At 48.2% G+C, this 17,964-nt stretch overlaps 1 protein-coding gene across 3 annotated transcripts in view; it reads left to right on the top strand.

The window, feature by feature from the left end:
* Positions 1–17,160, top strand: part of TPX2 (TPX2 microtubule nucleation factor) — a 35,218-nt gene extending 18,058 nt beyond the window's left edge. For 2 of the 3 annotated variants that reach the window (XM_081196179.1, XM_081196178.1), the window contains exons 6-16: positions 2,431–2,561; positions 5,592–5,749; positions 6,510–6,681; positions 7,282–7,420; positions 9,013–9,232; positions 10,213–10,314; positions 10,670–10,846; positions 13,511–13,657; positions 14,599–14,710; positions 16,087–16,274; positions 16,887–17,160. In XM_081196179.1, coding sequence (XP_081052305.1) covers positions 2,431–2,561; positions 5,592–5,749; positions 6,510–6,681; positions 7,282–7,420; positions 9,013–9,232; positions 10,213–10,314; positions 10,670–10,846; positions 13,511–13,657; positions 14,599–14,710; positions 16,087–16,274; positions 16,887–16,997 — 1,657 coding nt within the window. In that variant the 3' untranslated portion in view covers positions 16,998–17,160. The remainder of the gene's footprint in view (positions 1–2,430; positions 2,562–5,591; positions 5,750–6,509; positions 6,682–7,281; positions 7,421–9,012; positions 9,233–10,212; positions 10,315–10,669; positions 10,847–13,510; positions 13,658–14,598; positions 14,711–16,086; positions 16,275–16,886) is intronic. The other variant, XM_081196180.1, reaches the window with a different exon arrangement.
* Positions 17,161–17,964: the final 804 nt, after the last annotated feature.

Raw genomic sequence — 17,964 nt, 5'->3', positions numbered from 1 at the left:
TCAGGTAGTTGTTTATCGCTTTGACATCTGCTGGAAGGGCGTTCCACAGGGCGGGCGCCACTACCGAGAAGGCCCTCTGCCTGGTTCCCTGTAGCTTTGCTTCTCGCAGTGAGGGAACCGCCAGAAGGCCCTCGGCGCTGGACCTCAGCGTCCGGGCAGACTGATGGGGGTGGAGACGCTCCTTCAGGTATACTGGACCGAGGCCGTTTAGGGCTTTAAAGGTCAGCACCAACACTTTGAATTGTGCTCGGAAACGTACTGGGAGCCAATGCAGGTCTTTCAAGACCGGTGTTATATGGTCTCGGCGGCCGCTCCCAGTCACCAGTCTAGCTGCCGCATTCTGGATTAGTTGTAGTTTCCGCGTCACCTTCAAAGGTAGCCCCACGTAGAGCGCATTGCAGTAGTCCAAGCGGGAGATAACCAGAGCATGCACCACTCTGGCGAGACAGTCCGCAGGCAGATAGGGTCTCAGCCTACGTACCAGATGGAGCTGGTAAACAGCTGCCCTGGACACAGATTTGACCTGTGCCTCCATGGACAGCTGTGAGTCCAAAATGACTCCCAGGCTGCGCACCTGGTCCTTCAGGGGCACAGTTACCCCATTCAGGACCAGGGAATCCTCCACACCTGCCCGCCTCCTGTCCCCCAAAAACAGTACTTCTGTCTTGTCAGGATTCAACCTCAATCTGTTAGCCGCCATCCATCCTCCAACCGCCTCCAGACACTCACACAGGACCTTCACCGCCTTCACTGGTTCTGATTTAAAAGAGAGGTAGAGCTGGGTGTCATCCGCATACTGATGAACACCCAGCCCAAACCTCCTGATGATCTCTCCCAGCGGCTTCATATAGATGTTAAAAAGCATGGGGGAGAGGACAGAACCCTGAGGCACCCCACAAGTGAGGGCCCAAGGGTCTGAACACTCATCCCCCACCACCACTTTCTGAACACGGCCCAGGAGGAAGGAGCGGAACCACTGTATAACAGTGCCCCCAGCTCCCAGCCCCTCAAGACGGTCCAGAAGGATGCTATGGTCGATGGTATCAAACGCCGCTGAGAGATCCAGCAGAACTAGGAAACAGCTCTCACCTTTGTCCCTAGCCCGCCGGAGATCATCAACCAGTGCGACCAAGGCAGTTTCAGTCCCATGATGAGGCCTGAATCCCGACTGGAAGGGATCCAAATGGTCCGCTTCTTCCAGGCGTGCCTGGAGTTGTTCAGCAACCACTCGCTCAATCACCTTGCCCAGGAATGGAAGATTTGAGACTGGGCGATAGTTGGCCATCGTGGCCGCATCTAAAGATGGTTTTTTAAGAAGCGGTTTAATAACCGCCTCTTTCAGCGGGTCTGGGAAGGCTCCCTCACGGAGGGAAGCATTCACCACCCCACGAAGCCCATCGCCCAGTCCTTCCCGGCTAGCTTTTATAAGCCAGGATGGGCAAGGATCCAGGAGACAGGTGGTTGGTTTCACTCGTCCAAGCAGCCTGTCCACATCCTCGGAGGTAACAGGTTGAAATTGATCCCACTCAACTTGACTAGACAGAACTCTAGCACTCTCTCGCCCCGGCCCTGCTCCCACGGTGGAGTCTACTTCTTCCCGAATCTGGGCGATTTTATCTGCAAGGTGGAAACTGGTGTGGTAACCAGATGACTTCATTGGATACAACCCCAAACTTGGGGTGTTTAAGAGATGTCTGAACTGAGCCCAAATCCACCAGGAACTTGCCCTGCACAGGCCTCATTGATGCAAAGAAAGCTGTACAAAAATGTTGGCTTCATGTTTGGACTTTATTATTATTTTTAAATGTGTATACCATCCTTCATCTATAGATACCTGGGTGGTTCACAACATAAAAATACAATATAAAAATAGGAAGTACAGACAAGAACAAAAAAAAAAATCACACAAACCAATAATCTTCCCTCCCACAAACACATCTAAAAGGTATAAGTTGTTAATCAGTTCAAAGCCCGGTTGAAGGGGATCATTATTTTTGCCTGGCATCTAAAGGTGTATAACGAAGGTGCCAGTCGAAGCTCCCTTGGGACAGCATTCCACAATGCTCTGATCTGTGTTGTGATTTTGCCCAAGCATCGGGTGTTGTGATGGGCACAGAATGTGATTCCCTTGGAATCTTGCCTTTTCCTGTTATTTTAAAAGTCAGTGTGGGGTAATCTGTGGCCCTCCAGGTGTTGCTGGGCTATGGCTCCCTTCACTCCTGACCATCGGCCAGACCAGCTGCAGCTGATGGGAATTGGAATCCCAACAACCTCTGGAGGGTCACAGATTCCCCACCTCTGATTTAAAGGAACTTTCTAAGCTGTGCAGGGGTCACAAGCAGTAGGCCTGAGGCTGAGGACCTTCAGGCAGCTGCAGCCTTGTGCACTGCTCCCTTTTCTGAAAGGAATCTGTGTCTTTTTATTTTCCAGGAAACGGATTTCATCCAAGGGCAAGTCCACTGAGGACCTGGAGGTAGAGAAAATGCAGCAGCTGCAGCAAGAGGTGGCTGAGCTGCGCAGGAAGAACGAGGACTCCCTCAAAGTGGCCATTGCTGGACCGGGTGAGCTTGAACGTAACTTACAAAGATTCCTCCCCTCCCACCCCAGCCAACCTATTGCACTAATAAAGTGGGTGCTTTTCTTTAGTGTTTGAATTTGGATTGCGGCTCACCAAAGAATTATTTTAAAATTAATGATTTACAGTTACTTACCTCCAGCCTTTTCCTTCAATGTATGTATCCTCAGGACAGCTTACCAATAAGTGGTACAGTCATACAGCAAACGTGATCCGTGCGGGAGGCATGTTTGCAACCCGCAGCGCTGTGTCTGTGCATGTGCGTGACTTGCTTTTGTGCATGCACGTGATGTCATTTTGCGCGAGCGCCAAAACCCAGAAGTAACCCGTTCCAGTACTTCCGGGTTCAGCGCGGTCCGCAACCCGAAAACGCACAGCCCGCAGCGTTCGTAACCCGAGGTATGACTATTTCGGTTTACGAACTTATCCATTCCTGAAGACCGTTCTTAAACCAAATCCGTTCTTAAACTGAGGCGCGCTTTCCCTAATGAGGCCTCCCGCCGCCAGTGCCCTTCCACCGTTCGGCTTCCATTCGTAGACCGAGGCAAAGTTCACAGTTTTGCAGAGTTCATAAACCAAATAGTTCGTAAACAGGGCTGTTCGTAAACCGACGTCCCACTATAATATAAAATAAAATCTGGAACCAGCAGCATTGGGTATAGGGGGTGGAGGGCGTTTCAGCTTCATCAATATTTTTTGGCCCTCCAGGCAAACACCGGACAATATCACATGAAGTGTCACATGACAGCAGCCCCCTCAATGTGGGGGCAAGTCGGCGCCCCTGTCTGGAACTGTTATACTGGGTAAAATAGGACGTTTCCAGCAGCGTAAAAACACTAGAGGAGTTAAAGTTAAAAACAGCACAACATCATAGCCTTAGGAGATAGAAAGGCTGTTGGTGTCATAAAAAGGGGCTGGCAAACCTCAGGCCAGGGGCTGAAGGTGGTCCTTAGAATTGCCAGATCCCTCACTGGTCCTATTTCACACCCTGGGTTTTGTTTTGTTTTTTGCCTGGCTGGAATGTGTCCTTTAACTCTGCTCATGACTCCTGTTTGTGTGAATGGAGGTTACAAAGAGTGTGTTGTAGAAACTAGCTGCCTGTGAAATTTACGTTTGTTGCTGTGCCCACTTGTCCTTGTACTGTGGTCTCTGAAAGGGTATTTGGCCCTTAGTGTGAAAAGGATGTCTCCCACCTGCGGCAGAAGGCTTTCCCCTGGGGAAAGGACCCCACAACTGGGATGCCAGAACTGAGGTCATCTCCAGTTTCACCCATTTTATCTCAGATGGCAGTCAGGAAGGAAGGTTTCTAAAAAGTATTTTCCTGGCTGGCATGGGACTTGCTCTTTTCCCCCTCCCCACTGGACCCTTCTGCTGGCACACTGGCCTTGGGCAAAACAACCTTGTGTGTGGCTATCCTTAACGTGATTGTGCCACGTGATTGTAGTTTGTCTGCAGCTGAATGTTCTGAAATACATTATTCCTAGGAGCTTTCTCACGACTATAGTCATTCACTTCCTAATGCAGGTGTTAGTCCCAGCCTTGAAAGGCCTTGCTGGGTACAGGTAATCTCTGTCTGCTAGGCAGGTATCTGGCACTGTGGGCCACTGGCAGCACTTCTTAAGCTGTAACTTGGAGGGGCTACCAAAAGTTGTGTATTGAGTGCTTCTTTGTTATCTGTCCTGAACCTGCTTCCAACTGGATTCATTGGACACTTCCAAATTCTAGTGTTATGGGAAACCTCTCTGCAAACTGAGTGAAAAGGGAGTCGCTTTACAGGCCTCTCAAGTTGCTCTACTCCCCCCACCCTTGGGTGGCTTTTCTCGTCGTCGTCATGGCTTATTTATAGATGCACCTAAGCCATGCTAGCCACCGTAAATGCATAAAATGCATGGTCCGCTCCTGCCTTTCAGTCTAACAATCTAGATATAAACACAAAGCAAAAAGGGAATTAATTCTCAAAAGTCCCAATATTTCTTGGGACTAGCCACCTTGGAAGGACTATCTTCTACCTAGGTGGTACCTAGAGCAGATTATATGTATGCGAGTGTGGCAATTTATCTTGATGTGGATGGAAAATGAATGCACCAACTTAATTGGCATACAGTGGTGCCCCGCAAGACGAACGCCTCGCAAGACGGAAAACCCGCCAGACGAAAGGGTTTTCCGTTTTGGAGGCGCTTCGCAAAACGAATTTCCTTATGGGCTTCCTTCGCAAGACGAAAGCCCATAGGGAAATCTCCGGGACAGCGGGGAAGCGCAGCGCGCCCTTGGAAGGCTGCTCCGAAGCCTGGCAGCGGGAGGAGGTCTCTCCGCCCCACCGCCAGCCTTCGGAAGGCTGCTCCGAAGCCTGGCGGTGGGGCGGAGAGACCTCCTCCCGCCGCCAGGCTTCGGAAGGTTCCTCCGAAGGCTGGCGGTGGGGCGGAGAGACCTTCTCCCCTCGCCAGCCTTCGGATGGCTGTCCTGAAGACTTGCGGTGGGAGGAGGGTTTTCCTTCCCACCGCCAACATTCAGAATGCTGTTCTGAATGTTGGCGGTGGGGAGGAAAAACCCTCCTCCCACCGCAAGCCCCGGGAACAGAGGAGAAGCGCTGCACTCCTTCCCCTCTGTTCCCGTACCTGTCCTGAAGGCTTGCAGTGGGGAGAAAAGCCCTTCTCCGCACCACCAGCCTGGCAAAGCGGTTTCTATAGGAACGCATTAATTGATTTTCAATGCATTCCTATGGGAAACGGTGCTTCGCAAGACGAAAAACTCGCAAGAAGAAAAAACTTGCGGAACGAATTAATTTTGTCTTGCGAGGCACCACTGTACTCCTGCCTAGTGGAGCAAGTGGGAGACACAACTCATCTTAGGATTCCCTCCATCCCCTGCAGAAAATGAACCTTCATAGTATGCCCAATATTTCATTTATCTTGATTGGATGGAATGTGAGTACATCATATTGAGTTGTTCAAGCCGCCATGTCCTTGACATTGGAATGCTTCTTATTAAATCTCATCCCCCACTTTCTCCCCACCAGGGCAAACTGTCAAGAAGATGGTGACCCATGTCACCAAGCCAGTAGATTTCCACTTCCGCACAGATGAAAGGATTAAACAGCATGGTGAAAATCAGCCTGCCACAGAGTATAAGGAGGTGGATTTCAAAGCTGCTCTGAGGAGGCACCCACCATCTCCGGTGAGAGCAACGAGAATCAAGAAATGAGACTTCTGGCTAGAGAGCCTTCAACTGCCTGTTGTTGCACCTCTTGGGGTGTAAAGATTTGCAGACGAAAAGATTTGCAAGAAATAAATTCTATATAGGGCAAGAAGAAGTAGGTGCCAATTAAAAAAGAAAAGAGGCAGATTATTTTGGAGTCTTTTGCTGGGGCCTCGTGTTACCTTGACACAGGCTGCTAATCATCATCATCATCATTATCATAAATTTATTATTTATACCCCACCCATCTGGTTGAGTTTCCCCAGCCACTCTGGGCGGCTCCCAATCGAGTGTTAAAAACAATACAGCATACAACATTTTCTCATGTATGTAGCCTACTTTGTGGGGTTAATCTCTGCTTAGATGAGACCCTCTCTAACCATTCTATAGTGCCCTTTCCTTATGGTATGTTAAAGAGGCTTCAACTTTAGCCTCTTTCAGAACAATACACCTGTAAACTTGTACTTCAGCATTGCTTCTTTTAAAAAGGAATGGGCCTTCAAAATGTATATATGCAGATTTCATCCACTGCTGAAATGAATAATTATTTATTCAGTTCACAGGTAAACTCCCAAATGTTCTTTTGAGGAAGTGTGGAGACCATGCACTGCACTAAGAGCTTTAGAATGAGATAGACTTGCAGGCCAAGAAAATTTTGTCAGCAGCTGGTGGGCTAGTGCCCAAGGTGCATCCTGCCTTGAGAACATTCTGCTAACAAACCAGCCCTGTCTCCTTACAGATCCAAGCGTCTAAGGGTATGACAGTCCCGAAACCCTTCAACCTGTCCCAAAGCAACAAAAGGAAGTTTGATGAAGTTTCCACAGAATTTGTATCAATGGCCCAGCAGGTTAGAAACTTCCAGCAACGCACCCCACCACGTTACCACCTGAGGAGCAGGAAGACCGAGGAAGGTAAGGCTGCAAGTGGCTTGGCCAGGAACCCCTTTGTGACAGTGGGAAGACCACTGTGAGCACAGTCCCTCTGAACTTGGTGACATTAATCAGGTGCAATTATTTATGTCTTGGAGACTGCTAAACAGCGGTGCCTCTTCTTTCCTGCTAAGAGGAGTAAAGATAGGTTGGCTATTTTTCAAGTGTGCAGTTCTAGGGGGGCTAGACAGTCAGAGATAGGAGGTTGAAGTTGGAATTGAGACTTTTGCTTAATTTTCCTAAGAAAATTCAGTTACTTCCACTAGAGTGCATTCTGTTAAGATCAGAATTTAGGTTTGTGTCGTTGTCTTCCCCTCTCTCTTTTTATTTGAAGCGTTTGGGCAAGGACACAAGGCTTAAACTTGGAAAAATGTAAAATGGGAACTGTGAATGGCACAAGCAAGGGTTGAATATATCAGGACTAACATCAGCCTCACTTTCCATACTTTCCTGTTTTTTTCTAAGGCAATAAGACTTCATATTTGCAATTATGAGAGTTGGCTAAATGCACCTCTTACTTTTTTTAAAGATAACTTGGTAAGCTGTGCTTTTGTTTATGGTCATTTCCACCCGTTCTTGCAGGCATAAGCCAAACAAAGCCACTTAAGGCCAAGGTAACCAACCCCAAAACTCCCCGCCTTGAAACCAAGACCCGCCAGAGACCTGTCAAATGCAAGAGCACTGCTGAGTTAGAGGCTGAGGAGATTGAGAAGCTTCAACAGTAAGTGCAACTCTTTGCCCACATGACGCCTCTCTGAACTGAATAGAGTTCAGGGCTCCTGGTGGTGTCCTTGGTGTAGGATCCAGCCAGTGAGCCAGAATTGTGTGAGTGCTTCTCTCTGCATGGATTTCATGTTCATGTTGGTATCTGAATAAGCGTGCATGCACACAAAAGCTTATACCAAGAACAAACTTAGTACATCTCTAAGGTGCTTACTGGCCATTTTTTTAATATATGTTCAGGCTTGTATGTCCTGCAGTCCAGTGGGGGTAAGGGAAAGTAGTCAGAGCCCCTTGAGGGTATGAATATACTTGGGGAGACACATTGGGTGAGACTGCAGCAAGACCCCCCACCCCCAAGGGCTTCCTTGATTAGAGGCTGGTTTGTGCATTTGCCTGTATCTATTCCATGGCAGATCTTCCAACTGAGATTATGTCATCTACAAAACTGGGAAGGGATGCTTCTGGAAGAAGAGGGTCCATACCTTAGTGCTTGAGAACATGCTTGGCCTGTAGGTGCCAGGTTTAATTTATAGCCTCTCCAGCTAAGGATGTCCAGTAGTAGAGCTTTGAGAGACTCTGGAGAGCTGCTTCAAGTAAGCATCGCCCATGACTCATAGAATTGTGGAGTTGTAGGGACCCCAAGGGTCATCTAGTCAAACACTCTGCAATGCAGGAATCTCAACTAAAGCATCCCTGACAGATGGCCATCCAACTTTAAAATCTCCAACGAAGGAGAGTCCACCATGTTGCACTGTTTAACAGCTTTACTGCACTGTTTAACAGCTTTACTGTTCTTGTGATGTTTAGTTGGAATCTCCTTTCTTTTAATTGGAATCCATTGGTACAAGTCCTACCCTCCAGAGCAGAAGAAAACAAGCTTGCTCCACCTCCCATGTGATAGCCGTTTAGATATTTGAAGGTGGCTTATCTTATCTCCTCTTTCCCAGGCTAAACATACCCAGCGCCCTTGATGATCTTGGTCATGGCCCTCTACACCCATTCCAACTTATCAATATCTTAAATTCTGGTGCCCAGAACTGGACATAGTATTCCAGGTGTGTCTGACCAAGACTGAATAGAGCAGTACTATTACTTCCCTTGACCTGGACTCTTTACTTCTGCTGATGCAGTCTAGACTAGCATTAGGTTTTTTGTTTTTTCTGCTGCATCACACTGTTGGCTCTTGTTAAGCTTGTGGTCTGCTAAGACCCCTCAATCATTTTCATATGTACTACTGGCAAGCCAGGTGTTCCCCATCTTATATTGGACTCAATGGGCCGGCGGTTTGACTTAGGATAGAGCAGCTTTGTACACTCACATGAATGGGTATGTTAAAGCTGGTCAGCCTCCCTTCTGAGTGGGAGAAGGCATTAGCACTACCCTGTCTGCTCATCAGACAGGAGGAGCCTTGTGGGTTAGTTCAAAACTTCTGCAGCCAGAAATGTCAAATTGCAGGCACACGGCCATGGCTTTGAAGTGTCACAGGAATGGGCTAACCTCAGGCAACTTCAGTTGTCTCTACTCAGCCCATGGCATGGAGGAATTTCGACTCCACGTTGGAGTCTCACCGTTTGCTTCATCGTCTGGCAGGTACAGGTTTAAAGCTCAAGAGCTCAACCCCCGGATCCTGGAGGGAACACCAGTCTTGCCCAAGAAGCCTCCAGTGAAGGAGCCCACCAAGCCAGTTGGCTTTGATTTGGAAATAGAGAAGCGCATTCAAGAACGGGAGAGCAAGAAGAAGCACCAGGAGGAGGAGCACTTCCAGTTCCATTCGAGGCCGTGTCCGACTAAAATCCTGGAGGATGTGGTGGTAATCTTTGCAGCTTGTGTTTTTCAACCTCAAAGGAAAATGGGCTGAAGTTGGTAGTAAGATGGTCTGAATCTATGATTGATTATCTGCATTCCGCCAGGCCCTCCATTTTGCCTTTTGGATGCCAAGAGCTTCAATCCTTTGTCTGGCTTCAAGTCATCTTGCTCTAGTCTACTGCTTGCTGCTCATACATTTTCACCTATGGACCTTCGGCCTCTTTGCTTGGCTGCTGTGCTCACTGCCTACTTTTACCCCACATCCATCAGAAACACTCTCACCTTCATCCCTAACCAGATGCTTACCAGCTCCTGTCATAGAGGAGATGCACCTTTTGGGACTCAGTGGCTGCATCTACAGTTGGCTCCCCAACTTAGGGTTGCCTGCCAGTGGGGGGGGGGGGGACCGCAAAGTTGGTGCACAATGGACTCTCACAATCAGGAGCAGGCAGATATCCAGTCTCCCCGATCCATGCAGCGTGGAGGGTGTGTGTGAAGGTTTATTGCCTCTTGCTGGAAGCTGTCCATCCAGCACTGCAATGGGAAGGAAGGTACTTTTGCTCACCTCTTGGAAAGGTTGAGCAGCTCTGAGCACTCTGGATACAGGAAGGAGCACTCCTTGTTTCCCTAGCGCTCTGACCTGCTAGCAGTGGCAGCAGGCAAGAGGGAGAAGAGGTGTCTTTCCAAGGCGAGCAAAATAAAATTAGTCCAGGGGACAGGGAGGCCACTGAAAATGATTCTAACATTAACAGAACTCTCTCCTGGTTAAGACTTGAGTGAGCAAAGATGAGGGTTTTGTGCAGGGCACACAGAGCCCTATGTAAGCCCTATGTATTTAAGGGCAGAACTGATCATCAGATGGCACTGCTGTGTTTCCACCAGGTTGATTTGTCCCAATGCAAAATGTAGAAGGGGAATTTGTTTTAACACTACTCCATGTTTCCTGACTCACCGGTAGTGCAACTTGCTGTTTTGTTCCTGCAGGGTGTTCCTGAGAAAAAACTGCTCCCTCCCACAGTTCCACAGTCCCCAGCATTTGCTCTGAAGAACAGAGTTGGCATCCTGGCTAAAGAGGAGAAAGTGAAGGTGATTCTTTTTTTGTAGTGCGTGGTAGTTGGGGACCCTAGTGTTGCTTCACTGCTGTAGCCAGCCAGGGCAGGACACAGGGGTTAGGGTTCAAATGAGCCGCTCAGTCCTTCTCAGTGAGTGTTTTGCCTGCAACCAGGCAGTTCCGGGCCATCAGCTGACACAGCTGGATGGTAAATATTCTAGCGGCTGGGTGATTTTTTAAGAGTCCCTTTTTGAACTGGTTCCTGGATTTGCCGTTCTGCCCTCTCCAAGTCTCCTTAAGATGCAACTCTTCACACAAGGTCAGGTGGGGGAGTGGAGGCTGCCTTTGTTCCCTTCCCTACTCCATTTCCCATGCTGTTTTTCTCTACAGGAAGAGGAAGTTGTGCCTGTGATCAAAGCCAAGCCAGTGCCGTACTTTGGGGTGCCCTTTAAGCCAAAAGCTGCAGAACCTAGGCAGGTGGAGATGTGCCCTTTCTCCTTTGACTCGCGGGACAAAGAGAGGCTTCTTCAGAAAGAGAAGAAAATTGAAGAATTGCAAAAAGAAGAGGTGGGTGCTTTTCATTTAGGGACACCCTTTTCCTGTTGGGACAGAGGCCATCCTCCTCCTGACACTACTGTCCAAAAGCAAAAGTGGATCTTTGCACAATTCTCAATGTAAATGGGCCACAAAAGACGGAAGCAGATGTTGGCCATTCCCTGGGCTATGTAGGAATCTGCTGGTTATATCTCTAACTCACGGGTGGGCAACCTGGGGTCCTCCAGATGTTGTTGGGCTCTCACTCCCATATCTTAATGTTTTAACAGAATTGTTTTATTGTGTAACTGGTTTTATATTTGTAACCTGCTTAGAGGCCACTTTGGCAATTAAGTGTTATATAAAATAATAAGAAACAGTTCCCGCCAGCCCCTGCCAGCATGGCCAATGCTCAAGGAGCTATAGTCCATCAACATCTGCAGAGCCATAGGTTCCTCACCCTTGTTTTAATTGTTCACATTTAAGACCAAGCTTCTAAAAGTGTCTTTGGCAGAGAAGGGAAGGCCAGAGGTTCACATCAGTTGTCCAGGCTTCATTGTGGAGGCTCACTTGCCTAAAATATCTGTAGGGAAGTAGATGGCTGTTGGAGAAAAGTGAATGCCAATCTGTATTATTATTATTATTATTATTCTTTCTATTTCTAGACCGCTTTACATTTTTACCCCCAAAAAATCTCAAAGCTGATTACACCTACATTAAAACATGAAATAAAGCAATCCAAAATAAAACACTACAGAAGGAAGTCAAAAAAGAAAGTCTACATTCAAAGCAATATAATTAACAGGAAACAAATATTATCTTAAAATCTTTCAAAACATTACAAATGTAAGCTTCACTATTCACACCATTACATTGTACAAAGAATCTCAGTCCTTATTTGCTGCTATTCCACAAGGATTCCCTTGTGGGATCTAAGGTCCATGTGAGCATATAATGTACTGACAAAGTATAGGAAGCTCCCTCATATGAAGTCAGATGGCTGGGTCATCTATCTCAGTATTGTCTGTGCTGACCAGCAGCAGCTACCCAGGATTTCAGGCAGAGGATCATAGAATCATAGAGTTGGAAGGGACCCAACCCCCCTGAGTGACAGATGGTCTTCCAACCTCTGCTTAAAAACCTCCAAGGAAGGAGATTCCACAACCTCCCGAGGGAGACCATTCCACTGTTGAACACCTCTTACGGTCAGAAAGTTCTTCCTGATATTTAGTCACAGCCCTGGCACAGTGACTTAAAAGGGCTTTTCCCCAGTCACCATCTGCCTGACCTCAGGTGCCAGGTGGGAACCAGAGGAGAAGTAGTGCCTATTGATCTCTAAATAGCCTCCCCCAATTTGGTGCCCTCCAGCTATTTTGGACTGCAATTCTTGTCACTCCCAGCCACCATGGGCATTCTGGCTGGGGCAGATGGGAATTGTAGTCTATAGCAGCTGGAAGGGCCTCCATCTAAAAGGAGAGAGAAGTTGCACCTGAAAGATTAGGTGAGGGAAGGTGGCCTCCAAGACTTCTCCCAGCTTTCCCCAAGAGCTTTTCACTTGATGTGAAAACAGGGAGAAATTTGACAAGGTGCCCCATGATATTCTTGTAAAGAAGCTGGTAAAATGCTGTCTTGACTATGCTACCACTCAGTGGATTTGTAACTGGCTGACTGACCGAACCCAAAGGGTGCTCATCAATGGTTCCTCTTCATCCTGGAGAAGAGTGACTAGTGGGGTGCCACAGGGTTCTGTCTTGGGCCCGGTCTTATTCAACATCTTTATCAACGACTTGGATGATGGACTCAAGGGCATCCTGATCAAATTTGCAGATGACACCAAACTGGGAGGGGTGGCTAACACCCCAGAGGACAGGATCACACTTCAAAATGACCTTGACAGATTAGAGAACTGGGCAAAAACAAACAAGATGGGGGACACCTGGCTTGAGAGCAGTACATGTGAAAAGGATCTAGGAGTCTTGGTTGACCACAAACTTGACATGAGCCAACAGTGTGACGCAGCAGCTAAAAAAAGCCAATGCAATTCTGGGCTGCATCAATAGGAGTATAGCATCTAGATCAAGGGAAGTAATAGTGCCACTGTATTCTGCTCTGGTCAGACCTCACCTGGAGTACTGTGTCCAGTTCTGGGCACCACAGTTCAAGAAGGACACTGACAAACTGGAACGTGTCCAGAGGAGGGCAACCAAAATGGTCAAAGGCCTGGAAACGATGCCTTATGAGGAACGGCTAAGGGAGCTGGGCATGTTTAGCCTGGAGAAGAGGAGGTTAAGGGGTGATATGATAGCCATGTTCAAATATATAAAAGGATGTCACATAGAGGAGGGAGAAAGGTTGTTTTCTGCTGCTCCAGAGAAGCGGACACGGAGCAATGGATCCAAACCACAAGAAAGAAGATTCCACCTAAACATTAGGAAGAACTTCCTGACAGTAAGAGCTGTTTGACAGTGGAATTTGCTGCCAAGGAGTGTGTTGGAGTCTCCTCCTTTGGAGGTCTTTAAGCAGAGGCTTGACAACCATATGTCAGGAGTGCTCTGATGGTGTTTCCTGCTTGGCAGGGGGTTGGACTCGATGGCCCTTGTGGTCTCTTCCAACTCTATGATTCTATGATGTGTTTACTATGTTCCAAGTCTTCATCTCACCAGCAATGCTGAGCCTTGTTCTGTGTTTCATTGGCAGGTGCCAAAGTTCAAAGCACTCCCCCTGCCCCACTTTGACCACATCAGCCTTCCGGAAAAGAAGACTAAGAGCCCCACCAAGCTGGAGCCCTTCCAACTGGCTGTTGATATGAGAGGAGCTGTGAAGCAAGAGCAGTGGGAGCAGCAGGTGAGGGGGCTGAGCAGCTGACTGAGCCGGGGGCCCTTCCTGGCCATCTTTACCATTTCCCTTCCATCGTTTGAAGAGGAGAGAGTCTGAGGCTGCCATCGGAAGCAGCATCCAACACAACCCTGCACTTGTGGGGGCTGATTCCGGTGTTTGGACTGGGAGCGTCCTAGTGGCCTCTTCCTGCAGTGTTTTGTCTGGCCAAAGTGGCCTTGTGTGGATAGGGTCATGAGAAACAGATGGGGGAAGCATCCTACTAGAGATGGTTTTCCTGTTATGCATCAAAATTGCTCACCCACACAGGGAAGAATGCAAGATCTGTATCTCTACTCTCCACCCTGCCTTCTCCTACAACAGGGATAGTTAACCTGGAGCCCTCCATATGTTACTGAGCCTCAACTCCCACAAACTCTAGCCCACTTGGCCACTGGTCAGGGCTAATAAAGGTAGTTGTGGTCCAACAACATCTGGAAGGCTCAAATTAGCCACATCTGGCCTAGAGAGAGAGAAGTAGCTATATGGAATAAGCCCTCCTTGTTGAATGGATGCTTTTCAGCCCCGGAACTTGCTGCTTAAAGTACATTGTTTTAAAGAATACTTGGGTGTATAGAGTCAGGTCCCTTCTCATCATCGCTGCTTTTAGTGATTTTCCAGCCGCGTGTTGTCGCATGGCTCAAGGGCCACGTGTGTATGACAAGGAGTGTGTATTTGTACTTGTGTGCAAGTGCATAGTGTCTGTAAACACGCTCTTAGATAATGTGTGGTAGAAAGGAAGAAACTGAATCAAATTCTTAAAATCCTAGCCAACCCAGTCGTTACTAGACCACAGTACCTTATTTTTGCTGACTTGTCAGTCTGCCTTGTGGACTTTGTTTGCCTTGGTGAGGAGTGTCTGGGGTTCTCTTAAATCTCTTTCCCCCCAACTTCCCTCCCTTCCTGAACAGCTCAAGGAAGAGATGAAACAACAGAGGGAAGCTGCCTCTTTCAAGGCTCAGCCAAGCACCGTGTTGCACCAGGAACCCTTTGTGCCCAAGAGGGAGAGCAAAGTCCTTTCAGGTGAGGCTCCCTTGGGCAGCCTTCAGGGCCCAGCCACTTAACCCCAAAGTGGTGCCTTGCGTGATGTTAGCTTGCATCTGTGCCTGGGGAGCAGGGAGAAGTCCCATCTCAGTTGCCACAAGAACAGGTGAGGGCAGCAACTTTTGACAGCTGTGTGGAGACATGGCTGTTGATTGAGTGCTAAGTTAGATCAGGCGTAAGCAGAAGGCATGGAGTCATAATCCTGGCAACCACTTCCAGCCTTCTCTACATTCCTCAGTTCCTTGAGGACAAAGGGCTCGGCTTATGGCTACTCCATGGAAGAGGCAAGCTTGCTCTTGGGTGACAGAATATTGTCAGTGCCCTTTGTGGGAATGTTGTAGGTACTAGGAGAGGATATATTGATTTAATAGTATCCTTTGTAACTCACGCTTGTGAGTTGGCAGCAGAGTGACATTCCCCAGTATACAGCAGGAAGCTAGTTGGTAGATTGGTTTGAATCTCTTTACTTAAGCAATCCAATCTGGCTTTGTTCAGATTGGAGCATATTCCTGGTAGGACCCCTTTTATCCCTCCTAAAAAGATTAAAGACACAAGAAGCTTCTTTTAAAAGTAATGAGAAGTTTACTCACATTCAGTTCACGGTTGGATCCCTGAAGGCAGCCTTTAGCTCGTACTGTAGTTACAGATACAGTGTGGCTTACATCCTTATAAGGATGCTCCCATGTGCTGCTGGCAGAGAGCCAGCAGTGCAGTCCAAGAGAAGAAAAGGCATCAAAAGAGGAAGGTGGCTGCGTGACTGGACCTTTTGTAGGGTCTGCAAGGGTCACACCCACCTACCTGGTCACAGCAGGGGGAGGATGCTCCAGACCAGGTGTAACAGGAAGTTCAACTGGCTGGATCAACATCCCCCTGTCTGTGTCCACTCTAGCCAAACAGGAAGTGTTGTACTTGACTGCTTATGTTACATCCCACACCCTGAAGCCTTGGTTGCAATACTTCTGAATTGCTGGAGAGGAGAGGCTCTTGTGTTTGAATCCTGCATGTGGGCTTTCCACAGGCCTCTGGTTGGCCCCTGCGGGAACAGGATGCTGGGCTGGATGGCCCACGGCCTGTCTGAGCAGGGAGCCAGGTGTCTACGTAAAGCCTTGTACCTTTAATCCTAGCAAATGAAGCTTCAAGAGAAAGCATCCAACCAGTTCTGCAAAGCTCAGTTTTGCAGCTGAAATTCTAGTTGGATCCTGTAGGATGAAGGACTAGCACTAGATGGACCTTTGGTCTGCTCCAGCAGCGCTGCTCTTCCATTTTGAAAAACAAACGTGCAATTGGGGTGCTTTGCATGACAGGCACCACCTTCCCGCATAAAGAGCTGTTCCCCCTTCTATTCCGAAACTCAGATGTCCTTTCTGGTTCCGTAGCTCCAAAAAGCTTTCAGCTGGCCACAGAGCGGCGCGCCCGAGAGCGGCAGGAATTCGAGAGGCGGATGGCGGAACTTGAAGCTGAGAAAGCGCGGCTGCAGGAGACGGCGAGACGTCATGAGGAAGAGCAGAGGAAAGCCGAGTTGGCTGAGCTGAGAGAAGAGCTGGTAAATGAGCCTGGGGCTTGAGGGGCATGAATCTGGATCATAGATGCCTAAGCAGCTGGGTCAGCAATGGTTCCCATCTTTGCTTAGCAGTGCAGGCAGCTCAGTAAATAAAATAGCATAACATATAATAGTTTTACTGGCAGAAGGTCTTAAAACCAACCAAGGCTGCTCTGTAGCTCAGTGGTAGATCTCTTACCTTGGGTGGGGGATTTTCTGGGAAAACATGCCCAGCCAGAGTGCTACTACACTTTGCAGCAGTTAATTCTGAGCTGGAAAGATGTTGGAGAGCTGCCTTGGTATAAAGTGGCTTCATCTGTTCCTTTGACTTTTAAGGTACCTGCAACCGTTCCTGTGTCTCGGCGGGTCAGGATGTCTTGACCCTTGCTTCTACACATACTGGGAGGTGGGAAGGTGCAATTGAAGGCACACTGAAATTGGCTTAACTTGAACTTACAGCTCAATTTTCTCTTGTATGCCTCCAGCTCCGTCCGCAGTCTCTCAGTGGTTGGCCCTCCTGGGGGGGGGGGGGCGGTGAGCAAGGCTGTTCCTTGACAACAGCACTTTCTCCTTTGATGACGGTGCTTAGAACCTCCTCCTTCTTTTCCTTCCCAGGTACACAAAGCCAACCCCATCCACAGGTACCAGCCAGTGGAGATCAAGGCCAGCGACCAGCCCCTGACCGTGCCCCACTCTCCAAACTTTTCCAAAAGGTTTCAACGCTGATGCGTAACCAAGAAAGAAAAGACAAGGGGTGCTCTTTTCCCCTTCTTAGTATAGTGGTTTTTTCCCTTTTGTATTTTATTGACTTGTTTATCAATAAACTATTATACTTAAGCAATATAAAACGTTACTACTGGGAGTGCTTTTCCTGCTAAGCCTGGGGGGGGGGGGAGTGTCATTTTCCAGTTTCTCTCCGTAACTGAAACCCAACCCTCTAAACATTTTGCACATACCCTCTAGGACTTGAGTTGCTGTGCAGAACTTCCTTGTTCTTGTGTGGCCTTGTTTCCTCCTGCCTTAATCGCTGGCTCTGGTTGGGAACCTGTACCACAGCATGGGGAGCTGAGTACAGTCAAGGGGAGGGGGCAGGCTTTCTTTTTCTCTGAGCTGAGGTGGAGATGGCTGCATGCTCTTTCTCCTCCCCATCCCCATTTTGTGCTATTATTTTCACATCCCTATACAGGAAGCAAGAATCGGCATTCAGCCAGAAGCACCACATTTCTCTTTTAATTACATTTAACTTTTCAGTGATTTTAGCTTTTAAACAAAGGTTGACATGTGTACCATGACCATAGAACAATGTTGCTTTGATGTTGTATACGTAATAAATGTAACAAAACCCTGCCAGGTTGTTTGAAAATGGGTGGTTTTCTTGTCATTTGGCTCCTTTGCACAGGGGTTGTTAGTTTGTCCATTAATTTTAATTCCCAGAGTTCTGCGATCCAGATCTCAAGCAGGTCTGTGATGAGAGACTTCCAATGCATTGCAATGGTCAGCCGTGCTGCAGCCATCAGGTGAGTAACGAGATCCTTGTAGGAAAGCTGTTGAGCGGCTTCTGAGCAGTATGATAGAACAGTGTTTCCCCACCTTTTTTGGGCAACGGCACACCTGTTTAATCAAAAAAATCTCGCGGCACACCACCATTACTGCCCCGTGACGTCAGCGCGCAGCGTCACGCCGGGAGGGACGC

This window comes from Podarcis bocagei, assembly GCF_964188305.1.
Source record: "Podarcis bocagei genome assembly, chromosome: 5".
NCBI lineage: Eukaryota > Metazoa > Chordata > Lepidosauria > Squamata > Lacertidae > Podarcis > Podarcis bocagei.
The sequence above is the reverse complement of the archived record's forward strand: the minus strand, read 5'-3'. Positions and strand labels throughout refer to the sequence as shown.